Source organism: Sturnus vulgaris, chromosome Z (assembly GCF_052056855.1).
Source record: "Sturnus vulgaris isolate bStuVul1 chromosome Z, bStuVul1.hap1, whole genome shotgun sequence".
NCBI classification, from domain to species: Eukaryota; Metazoa; Chordata; class Aves; order Passeriformes; family Sturnidae; genus Sturnus; species Sturnus vulgaris.
In genome coordinates, this window is record NC_142283.1 from 69,706,108 (window position 1) to 69,727,901 (window position 21,794).

The 21,794-nt window shown below is 41.2% G+C and overlaps 1 protein-coding gene across 5 annotated transcripts in view; it reads right to left on the reverse strand.

Annotated features, from left to right (window-relative positions):
- The window catches only part of EGFLAM (EGF like, fibronectin type III and laminin G domains), a 233,237-nt gene that overhangs the window by 44,321 nt on the left and 167,122 nt on the right, over positions 1-21,794 (reverse strand). For 3 of the 5 annotated variants that reach the window (XM_014875581.2, XM_088157102.1, XM_088157100.1), the window contains 5 exons: positions 12,394-12,503; positions 10,391-10,474; positions 9,314-9,340; positions 4,829-4,946; positions 4,447-4,582 (listed from right to left, as the gene is read on the reverse strand). In XM_014875581.2, the coding sequence (XP_014731067.2) occupies positions 4,447-4,582; positions 4,829-4,946; positions 9,314-9,340; positions 10,391-10,474; positions 12,394-12,503 (475 nt within the window). Of the gene's footprint in view, positions 1-4,446; positions 4,583-4,828; positions 4,947-9,313; positions 9,341-10,390; positions 10,475-12,393; positions 12,507-21,794 lie in introns of all 5 variants that reach the window. The other 2 variants (XM_088157101.1, XM_088157099.1) reach the window with 1 other exon arrangement.

Here is a 21,794-nt window from a genome sequence, read left to right on the forward strand (position 1 = left end):
GAACAAAACAGTATGAGATGAAAACATGGCAAACAGATGGGGAAAGGAACACAAATTCAGCTGGTGAGAGCATCCAGGGCAAGCCAGATCCCGTGTTCCCTGAGATGAGAACATTTTGTTGAAAACTGTCTCCATGGTCCTTTTTTTAATGTCATATTTCAGTGTGTTGTCAAATTTTACACTGGAAGGGCTCATTTGATACCACTTTTCCCATTTTTCTGCAGCACCACATTCCCCAACTCAAGTCTTTCTGCCTCTGGCCAACACCTTGCAGGGCAGCTCCAAACATTCTATCTGTGAGTGAGGAAATCAGACAACTTCCATGGGCATTGCCTGCTCTTGATGCAGTTGTGCATCTCCAACACAATAAATGCTATGCAGAAAGAATCTAACACATGTCATAGTGGTTTTTAGATAATAAATACATAGCTACAGCCAATAGGACTGGATGGGTATGAACGAAGGGCAGAATTCCATGCAAACGCACCCAAAAAGTTTGGATTATTGCTTTATGTTGTAACCTAGGATCTGATTCAATTCAGGAAGGGAATTCTTTCTGATACAGAGAACAGCAATTTTATAGTCGCTTGAACTTCCTTTTTAAAATCCCCTGGAAATTATTTAAGTGTGAGGCACCCTCTAGCAATCCAATTTTTCTAAGGTTCTGATTGTTCTTCCGTGCCATATTTGTACTCATCTCAAGGGGGATATTCATCTTATAATGGTTTTAAAAAAATAGTCCAGCAAATAATAAATATGATGACAAGTACAATACATCATCATTTGCTCTGGAAAAATCTCTTGTAGAATATACTGCACTATAACATATTCTTTTTAGTAACTATTATTATTTCACATTATTGTGACACTTTCTACAAAATAGATCAACCAATATGCCAGGTCAATTGTGAAGAAAGTAAAACTGGACAATTTTGGTAACTCATTTTCTTAGATATTCTTTTGATGCTATCTAATGTTGTTAAGCACTTCTTCACTTTCAATCCTCTTTCTTCATCAGTTACCTTTTCAAGGAGTTAATCTCACAAGCAGTGAGGTGAATACTGAGTCAGATATGCCTGTTTCATGCAATGATCAGGGAAACAGTATTAAAAGTATTTCTCCTAGACATTGGGAAGTGTCTCCCTGGCCAGATCTGTTGTTTCAGGTTCTTTGCAAACAAAAACAAACAATGGCTGTCTGGTTGAGTGCAGTGCCAGAGACAGACAGAATTCAGCAGGGAATGGACTCACGGACAGATTTTTCTGGGAGGGAGAGGGAAGGCTTCAAATTAATCAAGAAATCTGTGCACAACACTATGCTGAATCTGCACTACCCTAACATCTGAATACTAATAAATCTCCCAGTAATAAATCTAGGCTGAACCTGCCTAGTTCATTGCAGCATAAGTTTCATGTCACTACCAAGATACTGAAAAATTTCCTTTGCATGCCAAGATTAATATTAAAAGCTTTTGATTTCATCTACATACCAATGAGATGAAAAGGAAGTGACCTGATTGTTTTAGGGCATGTGCTGCTGAAACATTTGTGGTTCTGTAGCTACTACGTGGCTATAAAAATATGGATAAGTTAATCACCAAGTTTAAAAGATCGTGTAGGCATTCAACAGACTAAGAATTTGAGTATTCAGAGTATTTGAGTGAAAATATCCAAGACATTTTTAATAATTCATTTTGTATAGCATCTTTAGGAAAAACACCCAAGCTCATTTGCTTAAGTCTGGGATCTCGCTTTAGAGACTTTCATAAAAATGTGATTTTTCCTCATATACTTCTCACCATTAACCAACAGAATATTTACTATGAGCCTAAAATTGCACAGACGCTATATATTTTTGTTTTAACACATTCTATTGCACATTCGATATGAACTATCTAGTAAAGGGTGAGTCCTACAGTCTCCCTCCTAACTTTCAGCATTTATGCAAGTGGTATTTTGGTCTCCTTAGCATCCTCTTTTAGTCAGCAGCAGAGGAGAGCCTGAATTAACTCAGGTTATCTTATAGCTGAAGTCGCCTGCAGCCCTCCATTACCTGCAGTGAGCCAACAAGTCCCAAGGGAAGCCCCTTAGGCAAGTGCTTAAATAAAGCACCAAACTTAGACCCTGAGTAGAGACAGACTGCAGGATAGCTCTGGTTCTGATTCTGGTATCACAAAACGATGTACTGAATTTTCATGAATGTACTGAATTTCCCCAGTATCACAGCTGAGCAACTGAAAGGAGTGTTTTGTCCCAAAATGTTTTTCCTATGGTTAAAGTCATAAAGTTAATTCTAAGGAGATGGAAATTACTTAAACAATGTCATAGCTTTTAGATATTTGTTCTGTACCCAGGCAAAATCACAGATTTGCATTAGAAAGTTATTGATTTTGCAAAATCACAGGATAGTGGTGTATTTCTTTGACATAAGAGGACTCAATTCTAATTTACTTGAACTGATTTGGTTTAGTTTTATATTGGTTTCATTTACTAGCTTTAACTTAAAATAATACATTTTATAGTAATTAAAACTATATGCAGCAAAAGACAACGAAGCTTAAAGTTAAATGTTTACCTCTAACTGCCATTAGGGCTTATGGCTCATTGAACTTACTCCAAATATACAACCAAGCTTCCAAGTCTAAGAGAGCATAATCCCAAAATTAACAAAGGCACTTTCTACTTAGCTTCAAACCTCAAACTAAACAATGTAATCAAAACATTTTGCTGTTAGCAAATTCTTTCCCAAAGTCTAAAGCCAATGAAACACTGAAATTTCAATCTTTGGCATCTTTTGACCTAAACAGCAGCTTTCCACTCCCTGGCTGCACAAAAACATTCAAGGGTGCACTTTCAGTGTGTCAGACGGAGATGATGGTGCCCACTTCTTCCATTAGCAGGCTCCTGGTGCTATGAAGAAGTGTACATAAGCCTGCAGGTTCCACTTTCCAGTAAAAGCACACAGGTGATAGAAGTGCAGTCAGTCAGAACTCAACAAAATCCCTTCCCCATCAACTGAGCAAATGAGAGAGAGGAGATGGAGAGAGAGCAAAAAACTCAGATAAAAATTGTGTTCAAAAAATAGATATTCAAGAAATTTCATTGTAGGTCTACAGCAGATATGACGCAAAAGAGATAAATCTCTTCAGCCCTAATGTCCTGCCTCACAGTGCACTGAACATTGGATGGCCTGCAACTAAATATGGGGAATATCAGCCCAAACACAAAGTGCATCAGTTAAGAAGTAGGTTTTCAGTCTGGGTATTCTTTTTGCTATATCAATATCATTTTACTATATCAATATCTTCTAGATTTCACCCATACTTTGAAAATCAAGTTCTTCCTGTCTGTTCTAACAACAGTTCTTTTTAAAAAATGACTATGTCATCCTGAACAATGATTTTTTTTGACACTGTATAGATCAGAGTAGTTAAAGATCAATTCTCTCTTCTTTTCCAGGAACCTCAACTAAAACCTGTTATCAAATATTCACTCAAAGGATTAAAAGGGTGAATTTTACATTCTCTGTAAGGGTAAACATTGAGGCAAATAAAAATAAATAGATTTGTCTGCAGATATTAGCTCACACAAGCATATGAACAGTCAAGTACAAATACTTTTTATGCTTGCAGATACAATCACCTCCTCTTGACCCTTTTTATGCAGCTTATAAAAGCAATTTGACTGGCAACTTCTGACAGTTCAGCTCTACTGCTGCGAATTTTGAGAGGTCAACATAAAAGAACCAAAAAAGCACTCCATCAACTCCCCACTTTCCCCTCCAAATCTAAACAGAGAGATCAACATTTAATGTAAACTTGGTTAGCATTAGCATAACAAAGCAAGTCTAAATCCTGCAAGCTCAAGACCCAAATGACTTTGTGTTCAAGAGGTGCTGTGTCTGGCACTGGGTGATGTGATTTAGTGGTTTAGGGGCTACAGTGGTAGCACTGGGTTGATGATGGGCTGGATGATCTTGAAGGTCCCTTCCAATATTGATGTTTCTATGACTGTATAACTTTTGTCAGGTAAAACTGTCCAACATAGTGAATTTTCAGTCCTCGGATTATTTTCTACAGCAGCCCAGGGAAACCACTCTACCAAGCACTCTTTTCTCGGCATGGTTTGACAGCATTTGATGACAGGAGAAACTTAAAACTTCATTCACCCAGGGAATGATCAGAGGGAGCAGATCAAGTCAGACTTTATTTTTCTTTCATCAGAAAGCACAATTTATTTGTGATTTTATAACGAATTAGATCTTTTCTGGTTTTGTCTTTAAATTTCCATGGTAATTCAACACAAACTGAGAGGAAAACTATGCATATGATACACAGTAAGTAAATAAATCATATCTATATGCAGTTGAATAGTGCAGTTTAGGTTAAAAAAAAAACCGAAACACAGTGCACAAACATTGAAATTCAGATACCACTATCAAACTTGCCTGATAAACTCCACCATGTAGTACTGGATGGGAGAACTTCCTTCGCTGACTCCAGGCTTCCAGGACAATGCAACTTCTGAATCAGAAACCACCACGATCTGGGGCTGATAGGGTGGTGCAGGAGGCATGCACTTATCTAAGAAGAAGTGCAAAGGAATAGTATTAGAGAAGCAGCTGGGTTGCTACACACAATAGCCCAACATAGATTTGGAATCAAATTCATAGGCTTCTCCCCTCACCCTATTGCCCTTCTAAAACCCTACATTTGCCAAAGAGTACCAAATGTGAAATATTGTGATACTGCACACAACAGAGGTTAGATATGAGTGCTACAGACATCTGCCCTGCCAGTTTTGCAGCAGAGCCCTGCAGGCAGAGTTACCTTGGGATAAAGTTGTCACCTCCCTGGGCATGCTGGGCCGTCCTTTCCCTGCCCAGCCGTACGCTCCAACACTAACGCGGTGTGGAGTGCCTGGCTTCAGGTCACCAATAACAACATCCTGCCAAGGCAAGAGCACACAAGCACGTTGTGACAGCAATTCTGTGTGACTGGGGATGGTGCTGTGAGCTGGGACTCAGGGATCTCACATGGTGTTTTCTCTGTACTCTCCTAGGAAGATTATCCCCAGCCCAGTACAGCTCAGAAACAACAAACACAAATAGAATCATGCTTCCTCTCAAGCTGCAGCTTCGTCCCAGGGGAATCTACAAGGCTGACCTGGACCCATTTCTCAGCATAAATCATAAGGTTGCAGATCATTTGCATTTGATATCCAGCTTTTTCGCTGGTGAAGTCAAAGTCACATACTATTCCCTCCCTTGAGCCAACTGCTAGAATTTGGTATCAGTCTGGCGTATTTTCCCCTTTTATTTCCTTGTTTGTTTTTATTTCTCTTTTAAATTCAGAGGCCATAAAACCTCCTGGGAGTGAAGCAATTTGATGCAGTGTGAACTGATGATCCTTAATTTCTCACAGAGCAGAGCCCTATCCCATCATCTCACAATTTTATGAGCTCAGTTAACAGCCTTGACCTGAAGCGAGCATTTCCCTTATTTGTCCTTCTGCCATAAACACAGAAAGATTAACCCACAGACAACTACCGTCAAGGAGGCAATGCTCAGCTCCGTGTGAAGAGCTTGGGCTGACGAATACTCTTCAGAGGAGCCTGTTCAAATCCCCCACAAAATAGAAAACATCACCAAAACATTACAATTCATCACTGGCTGCTTCACATAGCATGTATCAGCCTCAGACATTCAGATCTGATCTTTTATGGAGAATGTGTACTTGCGTAAATAAATTGAGTGTTCTTTACCTGCAGCCTACCTGGAATGTCTGTGTTAATCCCAGATTTACGAATTTTGACAGCATATACAAGGAAACAGAAACATCAGATTCTATACCACAGACTTTTCTGGTGTGAAAAATAACCACTTACAAAAAAACCTGTTTTACAGCTATTATTCTTCTGGTTTTCATTCTCTGATATTAAACACATTAGTCACAGTGCATTTGAAAATGCATAGTTCTCCTTTTTCTTCATCTTGGAACATACTTTAAATCTGCACTTCCAGTTGCATTAAAATAGTAAACAATCCCAAAGTTTTATTAACTGCTAAACTTCCTTTTGATGGTCTTTTGGAAAAAAACACTTCCTCTCTACTCTTTGGGGAACTTACATTATTCCTCTAACATTGTTCAGCAACACCCTGCCATCCGTCATTTCTCTGGACATGGTTTTGGAGCTCCAACACTGATTTCCTATTAACATGGACCACCTGACCACTATCTTGTTTTTCCATCATTCACCCTTGATCTGCTCAAATGATCTGGACAAGTCTGAGATGAATCTGAGATTATAACAATGCTGGAATATTAACTGTCCAGAGAGAAGCTGCAAGAACACTCACTCTGAAAGATTAATCTGGGTCTTTCAGTCTCTTAGCTGAAGGGACTGAGGTCTTTTACAATGTGATCTGAGAACCCAGTTGCTGAAAACCCTGTACCTCCTCCTGGTGATAGAACTGATGCCCTTGTTCCTGCCTTTCTATCCTCCGTGCCATACATACTGTCTGTCTGCCCTTAAACTATGTGCATTTTTTCCAGTATTCCTCTTTATTACACTCATGCTTATGAGGAAAAATACTTCATTATCTGCTTTCTCTGTTTTCACACTATTCGGGAACTTGGCCCTTGGAGAGAGTTGGATATTCATGTATGTGCCTTGTATTATTACCTCCAGACTCAAGTCTACAATAAACCAAACAGAGGGAACCTCATTGAGCGCCTGGCCAATCAAGATTAAAGCCCTAATATCTACTAAGGTATTCAACAAGTTCAACATGTTTGCTCTCAAAACCTCAGCAAAATGCGCTCACTCATGCCTTACACACGTGGCTACTTGTCTCCTTCTGGCAGTGCTCTCTTCATGAAAACAGCACTGGAACACACAGTGGGTATCTCTGAAACCAAACATCTAATCTTCAAGGATCAGGACATCAATGAATAAGCACAAATTCAGGACACCATCATGCTACCCTGACCTGTGGCAATGGCAGAGAATACCCATCTCACACCAGGAACACTTTCAAATCAGACCCTGGAATACAAACACATTTCCTTGTGCCCCACTGTCCAGCAGCCTGGGAGTACATATTTAATTTCTTTCTTTGCTTGTATTTAGAAGACAGGTCTTAAACCCAAGTTGTATCCCTCTCAGAAGAGACAGAGTGGCCTTACAGATAACAAATTTAGGTAGTATGTGGAAGAGCTATCCCCATCATTTTTGCAGTCCCCCTCCACTTAGATTAGCTCTATATTTTGAAGTCTGATGCCCCAAACTCAACACTCAATTGCTGATGATGCTTCAATAGTCACCAACCTCACTTTCTTGTCTTGCACAACTTTTTTGCTAAAATCCTGAAAAAATTACATTTGGTATTCTCATTACAATCTCACATTGTTAAATGGGGTGAGGCAATGTGGTGCCTTCTCTGTGGTAGGGGAGCCAATTTCACTTAGATTACCCCATATATCCCTCCCTGCCCTGAAACACAGCTTGTTTTCTCTACAAGTGTATTGAAACTGTGAGGCTCAGTAAGATGCCTCACAGAAACCAGGATTACAAATTGTTTTGCAGAAGAATGTCTGTTTTCTGTTTTGCTTTAATCCAAAAAAACCGTCAGACTCTGGATTACAGCACAGCTGCAGGAACTGAGCTGGTTTTAATGATGCTTTCTCCCCTGACAATTCCTTCCCTGAACTACTGGTCTCAGCTGGTCACTCCCCATTTTGTATTGGTATGTTTGGTGATTTGACAGGGAACAGTGTGGCTCTCCAGGGCTCTGTGCCCAACCCAAGACCTCCTACCTTTAAAGCCTACTAATTTTTATTGATTTTTCTTGCTTTTTTTAAACTACATGTGCTGGAGTTCCGGAATATTATGCCCAGTTAGAGCAACCACCTATACTAAATGGTACTGCATCTGCACTTCTCCTGGCTGCTGTACTTACATATTCTCTCCTTTATGATGATATAATACACAAGAATACATTATCCACTGTGCTGACACACAGACACATGAACATATGCATGCACAGAAACAGGCAGTGCAAATCAGCTCTTGCTACTGCAATCCCACGTGGCCCAGAGAAGCCTCCAAGAAAGCAGCAGGGTCATACCCAGCACCAGGAGAGCAGGCTTAGTGATGGAAACATTAACAGACTTAACCACAAAACTATTGCAGATTTCTGTTGAGTTTGGTATGAATACAACAGAAAGCATTTCGTCGAGAACACCACTTCCTGGAGGATTAATGACAGCTGGGAGCTGATTAATCCCAGCCATTCATACTTCTCCACAAGTACCCTTCAGAAGTGTTATTTTTATCAAGCAGAAAAAAAGTGCCCAGTATGGAAGTGTCAACTCTGAAATGCCATAATCCAGACTCCACTCAGCTAGGATTGAACCAGATAGTCCTGGTTCAAGTGCATCCTGAGGACTCAGCCTCCTGCAGTCCAACCAAACCTTCCTTATTTCAGACCACAAAAGCTCTTTGAGCTCCACCAACTGGGTGAGATTTCTCTATTCCTAAAATACATCTCAGAAAGCAAAAGTCTGCAAGAGGCTGTTGATGCTAGGGATTTCAGTTAAACACTGAAATTGCTGTCCTTCTCCAATCCAAACCCGAGCACGCACCTCTTGCTGCTTCCTGCTTACAATAAAACCAACCTGTTTACTGCTCACAGGAAGCAGACTGGACTGAATGCAGGACTGGAAATAATCAATCTGATTAATTCACCAGCTGCAAAGCCATTAAGAGAGTTGGTATTTCTTTCAAACTTGTTTTATACTAGTAGCTAGTCTCCCACTCCTTCCTCCTGGGTGTTGCAAGGCTGGCCTCTTCCTGTGCTCCTCCTCCTTCTTGGCTCTCTCTGGACTGGCTCAGGTTTTTCCCTCTTCATCTCCTCTCCAACTGCCAGACTTTGTTCTTCCCTTTACTGTCTCTCCGACTATTTGACTGTCCCCATCATCTCTAAATCCTCACTGCCTGGATATATCTCATTTCTTACATAAATTTACTCCATCAAAACAAGGCATCTATAAGTACCTCTGATGACTGAGAAAAAGGTTTATGAATCTCTAAAAAGGGAGCTACTTTGCCTGTATGTGTCCACCTATGGATTTTGAGCTTTATGAGGCTACTGTCTGCTACATTTTGACCACAAAAGATCATGTAGAGTGCTACATAGAAACAACATTTGAGATCAACTGTTTTGTGTGAGCCTGTGGAGAGACCAAGTCAGAAACATGCAATTTTTAAAAAAATCACATCTGTGACCAAGTTTCATGAGAAGCAATACTCACAAAAATTGCTTGTCCTTCAGGTTGACCCTGGGAAAAAGCAAATAGGACTTGTTAAGAACTAACATAATAAAAAGTGATGCAAAAACACATAAATAATGGGTCAGGGAATTAAAACAAGACCAGTGCAGCAGAATATAGCAGTCTGTGTGGCTGTTAATCATCTGCATGAGTACTGGGATACAGACTCTCCTCTCCCACAGATTATGAAGTACTGCTGTTAGGATTAAGATGAAAAAACCCGAAAACAACAGTGCTGTTTGATTTTTCTTGGCACTACTAGCAAGAATAGTTTTTAGGAAACAAAAAAGGTGAGAGAGGAATACAGAGATAAAGACAAAATGGGAGAAAATAATGCATGAATAAAGAAATTATACATCATGACAGCAATATTGTTTTATTCACTGTGATCCCAGAATCCTGCAGAAGTCAGAACTGACAACCAGAGTGATGGGAACCTGCAGGAAATCTGAGCATCCTCCTCACTCACACTTCTAGTGAGGAAATGGGGCAGAAAAAGAGAAGGAAAGAGAAGGGATAAATGAAAAAAAAAAACCTAAAGCAAGAACACAAAGGAGATAGAAAAAGCATAACTTTAAAACAAATGAAGAGCAAGGAGAAAAAGGAACAAATAAACACCAGCAGCCGGGAGAATCTTCTAGAATATGAACTTGCAGAACTGCAACTAAAGCAACCGTATTTCAGGAGGCCACAGTCTCACACAGAAGCAAAAACACTCTGTGTGTAAACGTCAGACTGCAATACACACATTGTGATAGTGCAGCTCTCTCTAACTGTAGGCTCATAGACCCTGTAGACCCTTCCATGTGTGAAGACAGTACCAGGAGGCTGAGAGCAAGTCCCAATAGTTTTACATGATAAAATAGTCAGATAAGAAGGAGAAAAAGCACATCATGCAAACACTAAAACATTGTGATTTCCTTTTGCTCAATATCCAGACCGGATTCGGGGTTTGGATCCTCATCATATTTCACAAAACTACAGCAAGGAGACAGTTGCAAGTTTCCACTTGCATGTTCTGCTCCAGTGCTCTGATTGTTGATGAAAAGAAATACTCACCATGCTAATCATATCCAAACTCAGAGGAACATCATGTGAGAGCTGTTTAACTGCTTTGTCACCTTCAACTTCCGAGTAAAAGACCTTGGGAAGAAGATACAGTCAAACCAGTTAAAGCAGTAACTCAGTGTTTCAGAATAACTTAAGAATGAGTGCATCATTCTCACACTGAGGACAGAATTTGAGAGCATGGTATCCTGCCTTTTCAAATGCAGGAAAAGCCAAAGTCCTTTAATATTCCTTACATTTTTGCTAGAAGTTGTCAGTATGACCAAAGGACCCCATCACACAGTGTAGACACTTGCCTAATGTGAAACACAGTTGTAGTGTTTGTAGTGCAGGCCTGAGCTGACAATTTCAATTGTGCATAATTTTGTGGTTAACAGGGACAGCTGAAGAGCTGTGGGACTAGTCTGCGCAGCACAGACACCTTACTTCATGTAAGGAAGATGTTGACATTACATGATTATGACATTATAAAAACTGCTCTATCATAAAATGTCTTTCCATGTCTGTTGCCATGTACTGGACTCTAATGAGACAGACAATCTGCTCTCCTGTGCACAGAGACCCAGAGATGCCAGAGGGTCAAGATACTGCAGTGAGGACATTTTGGGTACAGCACTATTGATGCAGCTTGTCATTGGTTTTATTATCATGCCACACGTCAGCTCAAGGCTTAGAAAAAGAAGTGGAGCTCAGATGCTTGATCTGCATGCATGAAGAGTGGAAACTGTTTACGACTTAAGCCACTTACTCCCTGCACCTCTGTTTTCACAGGGAAGGGTGGACCCAGCTGTACACAGAGCCCACCTGAGGCAGGTCCTGGCCACAGCAAGTGCTTTTGGAACTTTAGACTATTATATTCTAGTCCACAGCACTTTCATAACAATAAAATGAGCTCTGCAACTGGGCTGCACTGGTGTCATTTACAAGACTGTGGGATAAAGGAGCATGTGTACCAGAAATACCTGTTGCAGGGATTTTTCTAATTCTTTTAGGGTACATTAATAAGAAGGTACTCGTAGTATTCAGCTTCCCACCTTTCAACATAAAATTTAATTTTGGGTATTTTTTTCCTGGAAATTTCAAATCCATGCACAGAAAATGCTAATAAGAAAAGCTGCTATTCAGGGTTTTTTATTGTTGTTGAAGGGGAAGCAACATATTTTAGTCAACATCTCGCATCTTTGGTGCTAATTTCACACGGATTAACTTCCATTTTGGGACTGTTACATTGCCATGGAATACCTGTTAAAACAATACCTAACAAAAATGAATGAGTGGCATGTTAGTGCTCATTGTTTTTCTTCTTGCAAACTAAAATACATTAACCAGTTTAGCATAGCCCTTTTGTTTTTCCCTATAGGCAGAAGGTAAAATGGCAGAGGCTTGATGGGGAGACTTCCCTATAAAATTGATGAGTACAACAGGAAAATATTTCAGCTCTTTTAGGAGAAAGTGACTTCTGAGATAGGGGGGAATAAAACAAAAGCCCTTTTGTTATTGATTGGCTGTAGATGGGTTCCCAGGGATTCTATGCAATACCTATCCAGGAAAAGACCCTATGAAACACTCCTTCCCTTGTACCTACTGCCAGTCTAGGAAGTTTTAGAGGCTTAGTTTGAAAACATATTCCTGTTAAAGTAATCCTCAGGCTGGAAGTACAAGTCAAAGGATCTGCATGGCCCTCACTTGCACAGTGTAATATCGACCTTGTCTGTTCTACTTTACTGTTTTATCAGCTGCAGAGAGCACTGAGAGCCTTGCAGGAAAACCACAACAATCTATATCCACTGCAGGCCTTTGGCATCCAACCCAAATTCCCATCATAGCTTGTTTCTAAAACATGAACTGCTTGTTTTTTAAGGTTACAGCTCAATCCACTCAAGCCCACTGTCCCCTGGCCACTTTCTGGGCACTGTTTGTTAGGAGAAGGGGCTGTCCCAGTGTTTTCAGAGTGTGCAGCCCGAGGCCAGGCAGCAGCACAGAGCATCACTCACCGTGTACCCCGTGATGGTGCTCGCGTGCTGCTTTGGCATCTTCCATTGCACGCTGAATGCTGAGCAGTTCAGTGAATCCAGCAGAATGTCCAGAGGAGGCCCCAGCCTATCTGCTAGAAACAAAATGGCACTGTATAAGGACCCATAGGACAAAGCCCCTCTCCTTTAGACGCCTGGCAGGTATGTTTTTGAAGAATAGGCCTGTGCTGCCCTCATTCCAAAGTATCAAACATAGACCACTACCCAGATTTGACTTGGCTGCTCCTTTTCCCTCTCTACTGCTGACTTCCAAGCTAGCAGTGGTACACCAGGAGAGGGGGAGCAAAGGGGGACATCTCCTCTTCTCAGCGGGCAAGCTGTTACTTAGCTTAGGAGCACCGAGTGCTTCAAGCAATTGCATTGAGCAACTCGTAGGCTTTTAAATGTGTTCCTGAAATGCTGGATACTATCAAGGACCCAAAGACAGGGACATTCACACATTCACACTGCTTGTTCAGTCCATGGCACAGATTCAGACGACTGGGAATGTCTCCCAGGAATGGTCTGGAAGACAACACAGCTCACACATCACATTTCTTAAGTGAGTGTGGACATCTTCGGGGAAGGAAAGTCCAACTCTGTGGAAGAGAGCCAAGCCATGCCACATTCCCTGGGCCATCACCCATTTTCTTCGTTAGCATGGACTTAGTCCTATGGATTCCTGCTTGGACCAGGGGTTCCAACCATAGCATGTGCCACCTGCTGTGCTCACCTTCTGCCCTGCACTCAGGGGTAGTGGAAGGAGTAGCTGGAGCTATGCACCACCTGCTGCCTAAAGGAGTGACAGGGACAAGCAGCCAGGGCTGGTGTATCAGTGTCTACTTAAGCACTTCACATTCAGAAAACAGCTTTCCAATCTTTACAACACCCAGTGAGGCAGATAAGCATTTCAGCTGAATTAGTAATAAGGAACAAAGAATACCCTTAAACATTCACTCTTTACATATTCATAGGATCCTTGTGTTAATTTCTGGGGAAGCTCTATGAGACAAGTTTACTGGAAGGCATAGTTGCCGAAATAACAAATTTTAACCAGCAATAACAAGCAGTCATGTAAGGCAGGTTTTAAATTCATATTCTGAATGCACTATAGGCCAATAACATTATTTACTGAAAGTATTTGGTGAATAATTTGGAACAACAAATAAATTTGAACTAAATGCAATCCATTTGCAGACTATCTGCAAACAGAGAGACAACATCTGTTTAATAAGGAGCCACAATAATGAATTATTCACTCAGCCCTAGAAAACACTACTATCTCCAGGTGGCAGATGATGAAAGAGACACAGAGAGCCAAACAGTGGCCTCAGTTACACACTGCCCTATAAATTGTCACTGTGGAGTAAATACAAAGCCCTAGACTATGCGAGGGAAAACAAGAGCAAGGATCCAGAGAGACCTATATTTTTATCCTCTCTTTTTAGTTCTCCCTAGAAGTTAGGGAATTTTCCTAATGCAACAGGGATATGGCTGGATACATGATTAGGAACCGGGTGTAAGCACCACCAGCCCTAGCACTGCCTTTGCAAGCAGCCTCAGGTGATGGCCAGTGCTCACCACACCTCTGCATCCTGCCCTCTCTGTGACAAAGCCACGCAACAGGCAGGCACATGGCACTCACACTGCTGGGGACCTGCTGTTTCATGCCCAGAGCAGGAGCCAAGAGGAAAAAGAAAGCCAGTGGCAGCTGTGACCACAGTGTAATTTCCTAGGGAGGCTAGAGGGCAAGGCAGAGAGGAGTATCTCATGCAGCATGGCAGTCCCACAGTCCTCTGCTGTCACCACTCCTGGCCTGACAGCTCAGTGATGTGCATCTGGGAATTTAGAGTCACTTCAGGTTGTCAGAATTTCACACAACCCGACAGAAAGTAAAAAATGCCCATTTCTGGACTGAACTTTTCCTTCGCAGCCATGGCAAAGTGACGGCAGGGTCTGACACAAGCATTGTTTATGGCACTGAGCTGCAGGAGGTGTCATGGCTTTTGAACAACCATATCAAAGCTGTCAGCTGATCACAACTGCTGCAGCACACGTCACTGCTCTACTGACAAGCCATTTTGAGATTAATTAATTAATTAATGTCTTTTGCATGATTTTACAGAGCATCACGTATGAGGCACACTAAAAACAGATATTGAAGCTCGTCTAAACATTTTCGCCTGTATGTCAAATGTCATGTTTAGACTGTTAAAAATAATAAAGAGTTTTCAAGGGTAAAATTCTTGGGGTATTTGTAGTTTCTCCTACAATTGGGGTCAGAAATACCTCTTCTCAAAACTCAGCGTGAAACCTCTGTCAAGGGGGAGCACTCTCACACATACTATAGCTATACATTGTGAAAGTATATCAAACACAAGAACTTAATGAGGATTTAGCCATAGATAAACAATGTAGAGCTGACAGTGTTGTGTTTACTTTTCTGCTTACAGCTACTTTCCTTCCCATTTTTACACGTCTTTGGCTCTTAACTTCCAAAAATAGGCAAAAATCACCAAACCAGTAAAGAAGTCACCAAACAAGCTCTCCAAGTAAGCTGAAGAATACATAAGCACTCTCCTTGTGATGGAGCAAATTTTGCCATTTCAAAATAATGACCATTATTTAATTATTTGCTTCACAAAAGCAACTCAGACTAAAAATGGTGAAAATGCTTATGCCATCAATACAAGTGTCACTTCCATTGTGGCCCTCACTGCTACATACAACAGCCTCTGCCCATATATTGAACACCATCAGGGTGGCCACAGTCGAAATGTGTGCTGCCTGGGAATGGTCCCCAGCCTGGGCCAATCAACAGTGCTATCCTTTACTGCAATGAAGAGATTAAATTCTTTGCTGTGAGGATGGTAAGGCACTGTCACAGGTTTCCCAGAGAGGTTGTGGATGTCCCAACCTTTGCAATATTTAGGGCCAGGTCAGATAAGGCCTTGAGCAACCCAGTCTAGTGGGAGTGTCCCTATGGCAAGGGGATTGGGATTAGATGGTCTTTAAGGTCCCTTCAACCCCTTAACATTCTACCATTCTATGATTCTGTGTAGCAGTGCCTCTGGATGCTCCTTGCCATCACTGAATCTACCAGCAGAAATGCCACTTCCACGTCTGCCCTTGTGATTTTGTGCAGTTACCCTGAGTGCACGGTAGAAACACTTCCAATGAATCCTCCTTCTGCTCCCAGGCTAACCATGCTGGCCTTGTGCAGGGCTCAGGAGCAGCACTTCAGCCAGATCCTTTCCTTCAGCTACTGCAAAAAAACTGCTTATGCAGGCACAGCTCTTCCTTCCTTCCTTCTAGTCGTGGATTGACACCAAAATCTTACTACAGTGATGAACAGTTATGAGAAAAAAAAAACAACTCAGCTTCAAACCAAATACATTTCTAATGTTCATAAGCTTCACATTTGAAGTTTCACATTCATCACTTTGGATGAATTGAATAAAGCTCATCCCTACTAATATATACTACTAGTACTACTATTTTAGAGCAAATTTCAAAACTGATTCAAATTTTAAATTAGATTAAAATGATAGTGATTGAAAACAGCTTTAATCTTAAATAAGGATGAATGGAATATCTGAAAGGATTTGTGTTAGAAATTTTTCTTTTAGAATTTTAATTATATTTCGAATTTGATCTTTTCTTTTTAGATGTTGTTGCTGTATCAAGGCATGCAGGTAGTCACAGGTATTTGTAGATCCTGAGTTTGTAGTTTGGAAAATCACAATCTTTATACCACATTTTCTCTACTACTCTTAACAACAGAGCATAAGCCCATTTCACTATTTTACTTCTAAATCTCTGTGGGTAATAGCTAAGAGGTACTGAGTGAAGGCCTCCTTATTTTCCAGGTCAATGTGTCTCCCATTTGTGTCCCACAAAACAAATGAAACTTGTTGATGAGATGCTGGCTTATCACTACTACCATGTCACAATGTAAGAAAACAGGAATAAAAAAGCTCAAAAAATCCCAATTCAAACTAATTCTAAATTGAAGTTTTCTGAAAAACAAAACAAAAAACCCAAACAAACAAACAACAAAAAAACCCCCACTTTCCAGAAATACCTCTAAATTTCTTCTGTCTGAAACATTATTTATGTTCACCAATTCACAAGAAAACCACATTGCGAATTTTATTAAAATAGCATCTTATCATTGTAATAGCTGTTTTTGAGGGAAAAATGTTTACCCACTCCAAAAGGTGAAACAAAGTGTAGAACAGTCCATCCACTCTCTCACTGAAATATTGGTAAAATTCTTATTTGTTAAACAATAAACAGTGAAAGGTCCTTTTTTTCACAGACCCTTATTTTACAGACCGAAAGTTATGCAAACACCACAGTGGAAGGAAGACAACATGACAAACTGAAAAGGTCAGGAAATTCTAAATGAAAAAAATATGCCATCTTTAAATTTCTTTGAAGCCTCTTCCAGCTCCCACTGCCCAGCAGAAGTACGTAAGAGAGAAGGAATTTCTCAGCCACAACAACTACAAAGGACAAGGACTTGAAACTGGAAAATCTCAGCGAGCCTGTCCTGGTTCTGCACCCGGAGCAGCAACATCCACACACCAAAAACCTGGACAGTCATTTCTCTGAATGACTCACCTACCACTGCATCAGGTCCTGCAGCAGGGATGGCAGGTAACATGGCCCAGGAGAGGTACCATGGGTTTTTTATTCAAACCACAGTACACAAATCTGTGGAAACACTAACCTGACCTTCATCAGTCCTTTAAAAATACTGCAAAAGAAAACCACAATGAAAAAAAATCTCTCAACATTCTAATAAGTAACAGGCTTAGACTCATGTGATGTTTTGCTGATGCTTATATAGCATCTGTTATCTGCCCCAGGGACATCTAAGGTGACACTCACTGAGATTTTTATAGCCCAGCAAAGGGGAATGAAGGAGACAAAGCTCAGAACTTAAGCTACAGTGCAACGTCGTGAATCCCATTAAGAACGAACAGGCACAATGTCACTGGCGACTTTGTCGTGGCTTTTCCTGCTGTGCCTTGGCCCTGCAGATCACTGAGCAGAAAGGCAGCAGGGGAAGTTCTCTCCTTACACTCCTTCCTGGAGCAAGGCTCTGCTCCCCGGAAGGCTCCAGCTGCAGCAAAGGGAAGGAGAGAAGAGGGGAGCTCTGCACAGTGCAACAGTGACTTCCACGATTGAAAAGGAAAAGCAGTAACTACTTTTTTTAAAAAAAAGAAACTTTTTGGAGAGCTATATGTAAAAATTTCTAGCTATGGATGGTTATGCCCTGGACTTGCTTATGGAGAATTCCTGGTGCTGAAGGTTATAAAAAGTAGGGTACATATGTCTGACCAAAGGTCTAGTTGGTATCTGTCTTGCCCTAGACAAAATGAGCACATCAGGCAATCTCTAGGCAATTTTTACAGGCTTATGTTTTTAATAATTACTGTTCAGAGGCCAGTTTGATTCACACAGGTGCACACGTGCATACCTTGTACCTGCACCTGGATAACTTGGTGAAATATTTCACCTAATGGAAGCATTTTCCACTTCCAGAGAGAAAATGGGGTATAGGTACCTGTAAAAACCCCCACCAAGACACTCCACTTGCAGTGCATTTCTGGAACTCTGAGTGAAAATCTAATGCTCACTCCTCTAAAACCAGGCTTGTGCTTTGCCCATTGAAGCCCCAGCGCTGGGGCATGGCTGTCCTAGTTCCTGATATCTCTGCAGCACCGTGGCCTGGCAGAGGAAATTGGTAACCAGGCTCCTATTCTTGGAGAAGGGAGGGGATGGCACTGAGGCTCACTTCTCCCTTCTCCAGCCTACAAGCTGCTTGAATGCAAAGCTCAACATTTTTCCTGGCTTGGGATTTCCTGTTTGGGCTCCAACCTGCCTTGTCCCTGTGGATGTGCCCAGTGACTGGCAGGCTGCAGCTAGCCCTGCCTGCTGCCAGCACACTGCCTGCCCTGCCATGGCCTGCCCTCTCATCAGATGCTTCAGCAGTTTTTAACTAACTTCGAAAAAACATGTCTAAGAGATTTAACTTAAGTGCCAGAAGGCAGCTGAAATCAAGCAACAGTACGTCACCTGTGTGTATAACAGATTTTAGGAATCAGTGGGGTTGGCTGCTTAGGAACCAGCATACCAGTAGCATATACCAGCATCTCCTCCAACCTCTTTTGTCCCATGGGTTATGCATCTGAGGTGTTAGGAATCACAAATGCTGGAGGAGCTTCACAAACCACAGCTCTCCAAAAAGTAAAAAGGCCAATGAAATTGTAAAAATGACAAATAAATAACTTGAAAATTTATTTTCCCATCAATTAATATCACTTATTTTTCAAGTGTTTGCTATCTGAATGGAACACATGGCAAAACCATTCATGATAGTTGAAAAGTGTTCTCCTTGAGGTACCTTAATCAGTTTACTTTATCCACCACACATTTCTTTCTTGATGAAACCCAGAACAAAACAGCTCTTGAAGAAACATCTTACTTGATACAATAAAATAAAAGGGGAGCTTCCTGAAAAGTGGTCAGATAGAAAAAAATTACAGACAGTCACACATGCATTACATACACACATGCAGAAAGATTAAAGTGTAAAGAGGACAAAGCCGACCATGTGACAGGGAACAAATGTGCAGGGGAAGAACATGACATGCAGCATTTGGGTTCCCACAATCCTTCCAAGTCCTGAATGATTGTTTTGAAGCTCATTATTCATGGACACAATCAATCTGGTCCCACCCCAGAAACTATCACAAAAATCAGTATGCAGGTTGGTTATTCCTGAGGTTCTGGCACAGTCCTCATAGAGCTACACAACACAAAGTGTGTAGCACCTCCCACCCAACACTTTATACTGATCACAACGCCAGAAAACATTCATTTCTCTGTAGAAAGCAGAGTAGTTGGTCCAGTTGGTGTTTTCAATCCACGACAGGGTGGAGAGCTCAAAGGAAGCTAAACCTGAGAGCTGAAACAGACTTTTCAGGAGATCCTTGTGACACTCAGCAAAATCACAGAGAGAGTGAGGCTGGAAGGCACATTTGGAGATCACCTAATCCAAACTCCTGCTCAGAGTAGACTCAGCTGCACCAGGTTGCCCAAGACTTTGCATAAAGAGGTTTGAATATCTCCAAGGATAGACACTCCACAACCTCTCAGGATAAATTCTCTGTCACTCTCACAGTAAAAAAGTCTTTGCCCATGTCAAAGGTAATTTCCTGCTTTCCCTTTGTGTCCATTGCCTCCAGTCCTGTCACAGTGCACCACTGAGAAAAGCCTAGCTCCATCTTCATTACTCCCCCATATTTATAAACATTTGTATGATTCTCACAAGCATTTTACTTCCAAAGAAAATCTTGCATCTTCGCAAGAAGCAGGAAATTCTTCCCCAACACAGCTCCTCTATAAGAAATAGTATAATTTCAATACCTTCTGCAGTCAGCAAGTCTCTCCATTCACCCCCACTATCAGTAAAACCAGAGGAAATTCTTTGTCTCTACTAAGCGACTGAAATAACTGTGGTTTTTAAAACTGAATCCCTGCACTGATTTAGTGTGGGACATGGCCTGTGCATTCAAAGAACCAGTAACAAGCAGCAGGATGTGAGAGCTAAGAGACAAACAGGGAAGGACAAAACCTTCTTGGTGCAGGAGACAATGAGACATGGAAATATATCATAGCATAAAGAACAAATACATAGGGGAAAGAAATAGCATATGACCCAGGCACAGCTATGATGTCCACACAGCTAGTATCTAATGCTCCCTAATCCTCTCAAAGCATTCCCTGCTCCACTGGCACACTGTCTCCTGCAGCCTGGAGAGTCCAACCCTTTGTTCCAAACCTCTCCCAGAGCTACTTCATGCTAACCACGCCCTTTACTGGGCATCAGCTGGTCCAAACTGCTCACTTTTTTCCCCTTTAAACCCATTTTAGGTGCTGTCTTGTTCTTTGTACAGAAGTCCCTGAAAGAATTGCTTACGTTCTGCAGGTTTCTTCTTCCATCCTGTGACCCTATGGCTCTGCAGAGGTAAGTGGCTGGAAGGCCTTCTTACCCTACTGAGTGAGTCCTTTGGCACACACGGACAGAGAAACAGCTCTTGGCTGCAAAGTTCAAGTCTGCCATTATGACTGATGAAGTAAGATGGGAACACTGGCAACCTGCACACCACAGGTCCACATGGGAACAAGAACGTCCTGAAATGGGAGCAGGAACTAAAAATGCCAGCAGGACACCAATCTCCATGCATGGCTGGAGTATTAGCTGTAATGCCAACATCTCTGTAAACAGTCATCTTCATAAAATGCCTGCTTATTTTTGGAAACATGTTACCTTCTCCTGTAATTGTCTAGACAGCAGAATATGAAAGAGACTTCACATCTCAGTTCCAAGGAACAGATTCTGGCTTCTGCAATCTCTAATTAAACCACAGAAATTTTGGTCCTAGACATGTACTTTCCATCATCTACAGTTTGACAGGTTTTGTTCATAGTTTGGCGCTTTTTCCCCTCAAATTATATTCTACTTGAAATTTTTCATGCATAGAAGTAATTAAACTTGAGTGAAATACTGTATAATTTTTGCCCTTAGGATTTTTTATCAGAGGATTTTTGAGCCCAGCAACACAAAACCAGTCTTGACTTTAAACTTTGTATGTGCAACAATACCTCTGGCACAGCAGAAAGATCAGAATGATTTCTGTATTTGAAAGAAGTATGATCAACATTCACAGGATGTTCATTTCCCATCATTTTAGAAAGACAATTTTGCAAGTTCCAAATGTACATAGGTATTGATATATACACCACCATTTTCATAGATGCCAGCAATTTTAAACTACTTTTAAAATTGAGAGAGATGTGAAGAATAATCTGTCTTATGATTCTTCCAGCTTCAGAGACCTTTCTGTGCAAATAACACTGGACTGACTATCCTCTGAGGACGTGGGGAAACTCAGAACCACTCTCTGCTTCCCAGAAGAGCTGTTCTTGACATGACTGCTATCTGCACTGTTATATAAAGTTTATTAGCTGTAAGGTTAACATATATAAGGGGAAAGACACCCTATCACTGCTTGGGGATACACACAGAAAGCCATCTTCAGATGTTAGCGTATGGTTTATATTTCCTACCTCTTAAAAATTATCCAGGATAACTTTGGTGATGCTTGAGTGAGACATCTTTCTAAGAAAAGAAAGCAAATGCATTTTGGCTATCCACCTTCAGGGATCCAACCCAAGAGAAGGAAGGGTTTCTACCATTACCACATAGCTGTCCTCTCCCTTTTGAACAAGTGGCTCCCTTTATCAATATTGTGTGGATTCCTTTTTCAGTAGAGGCAAATATCCTGAGGGACTTTTCTCAACAGCAG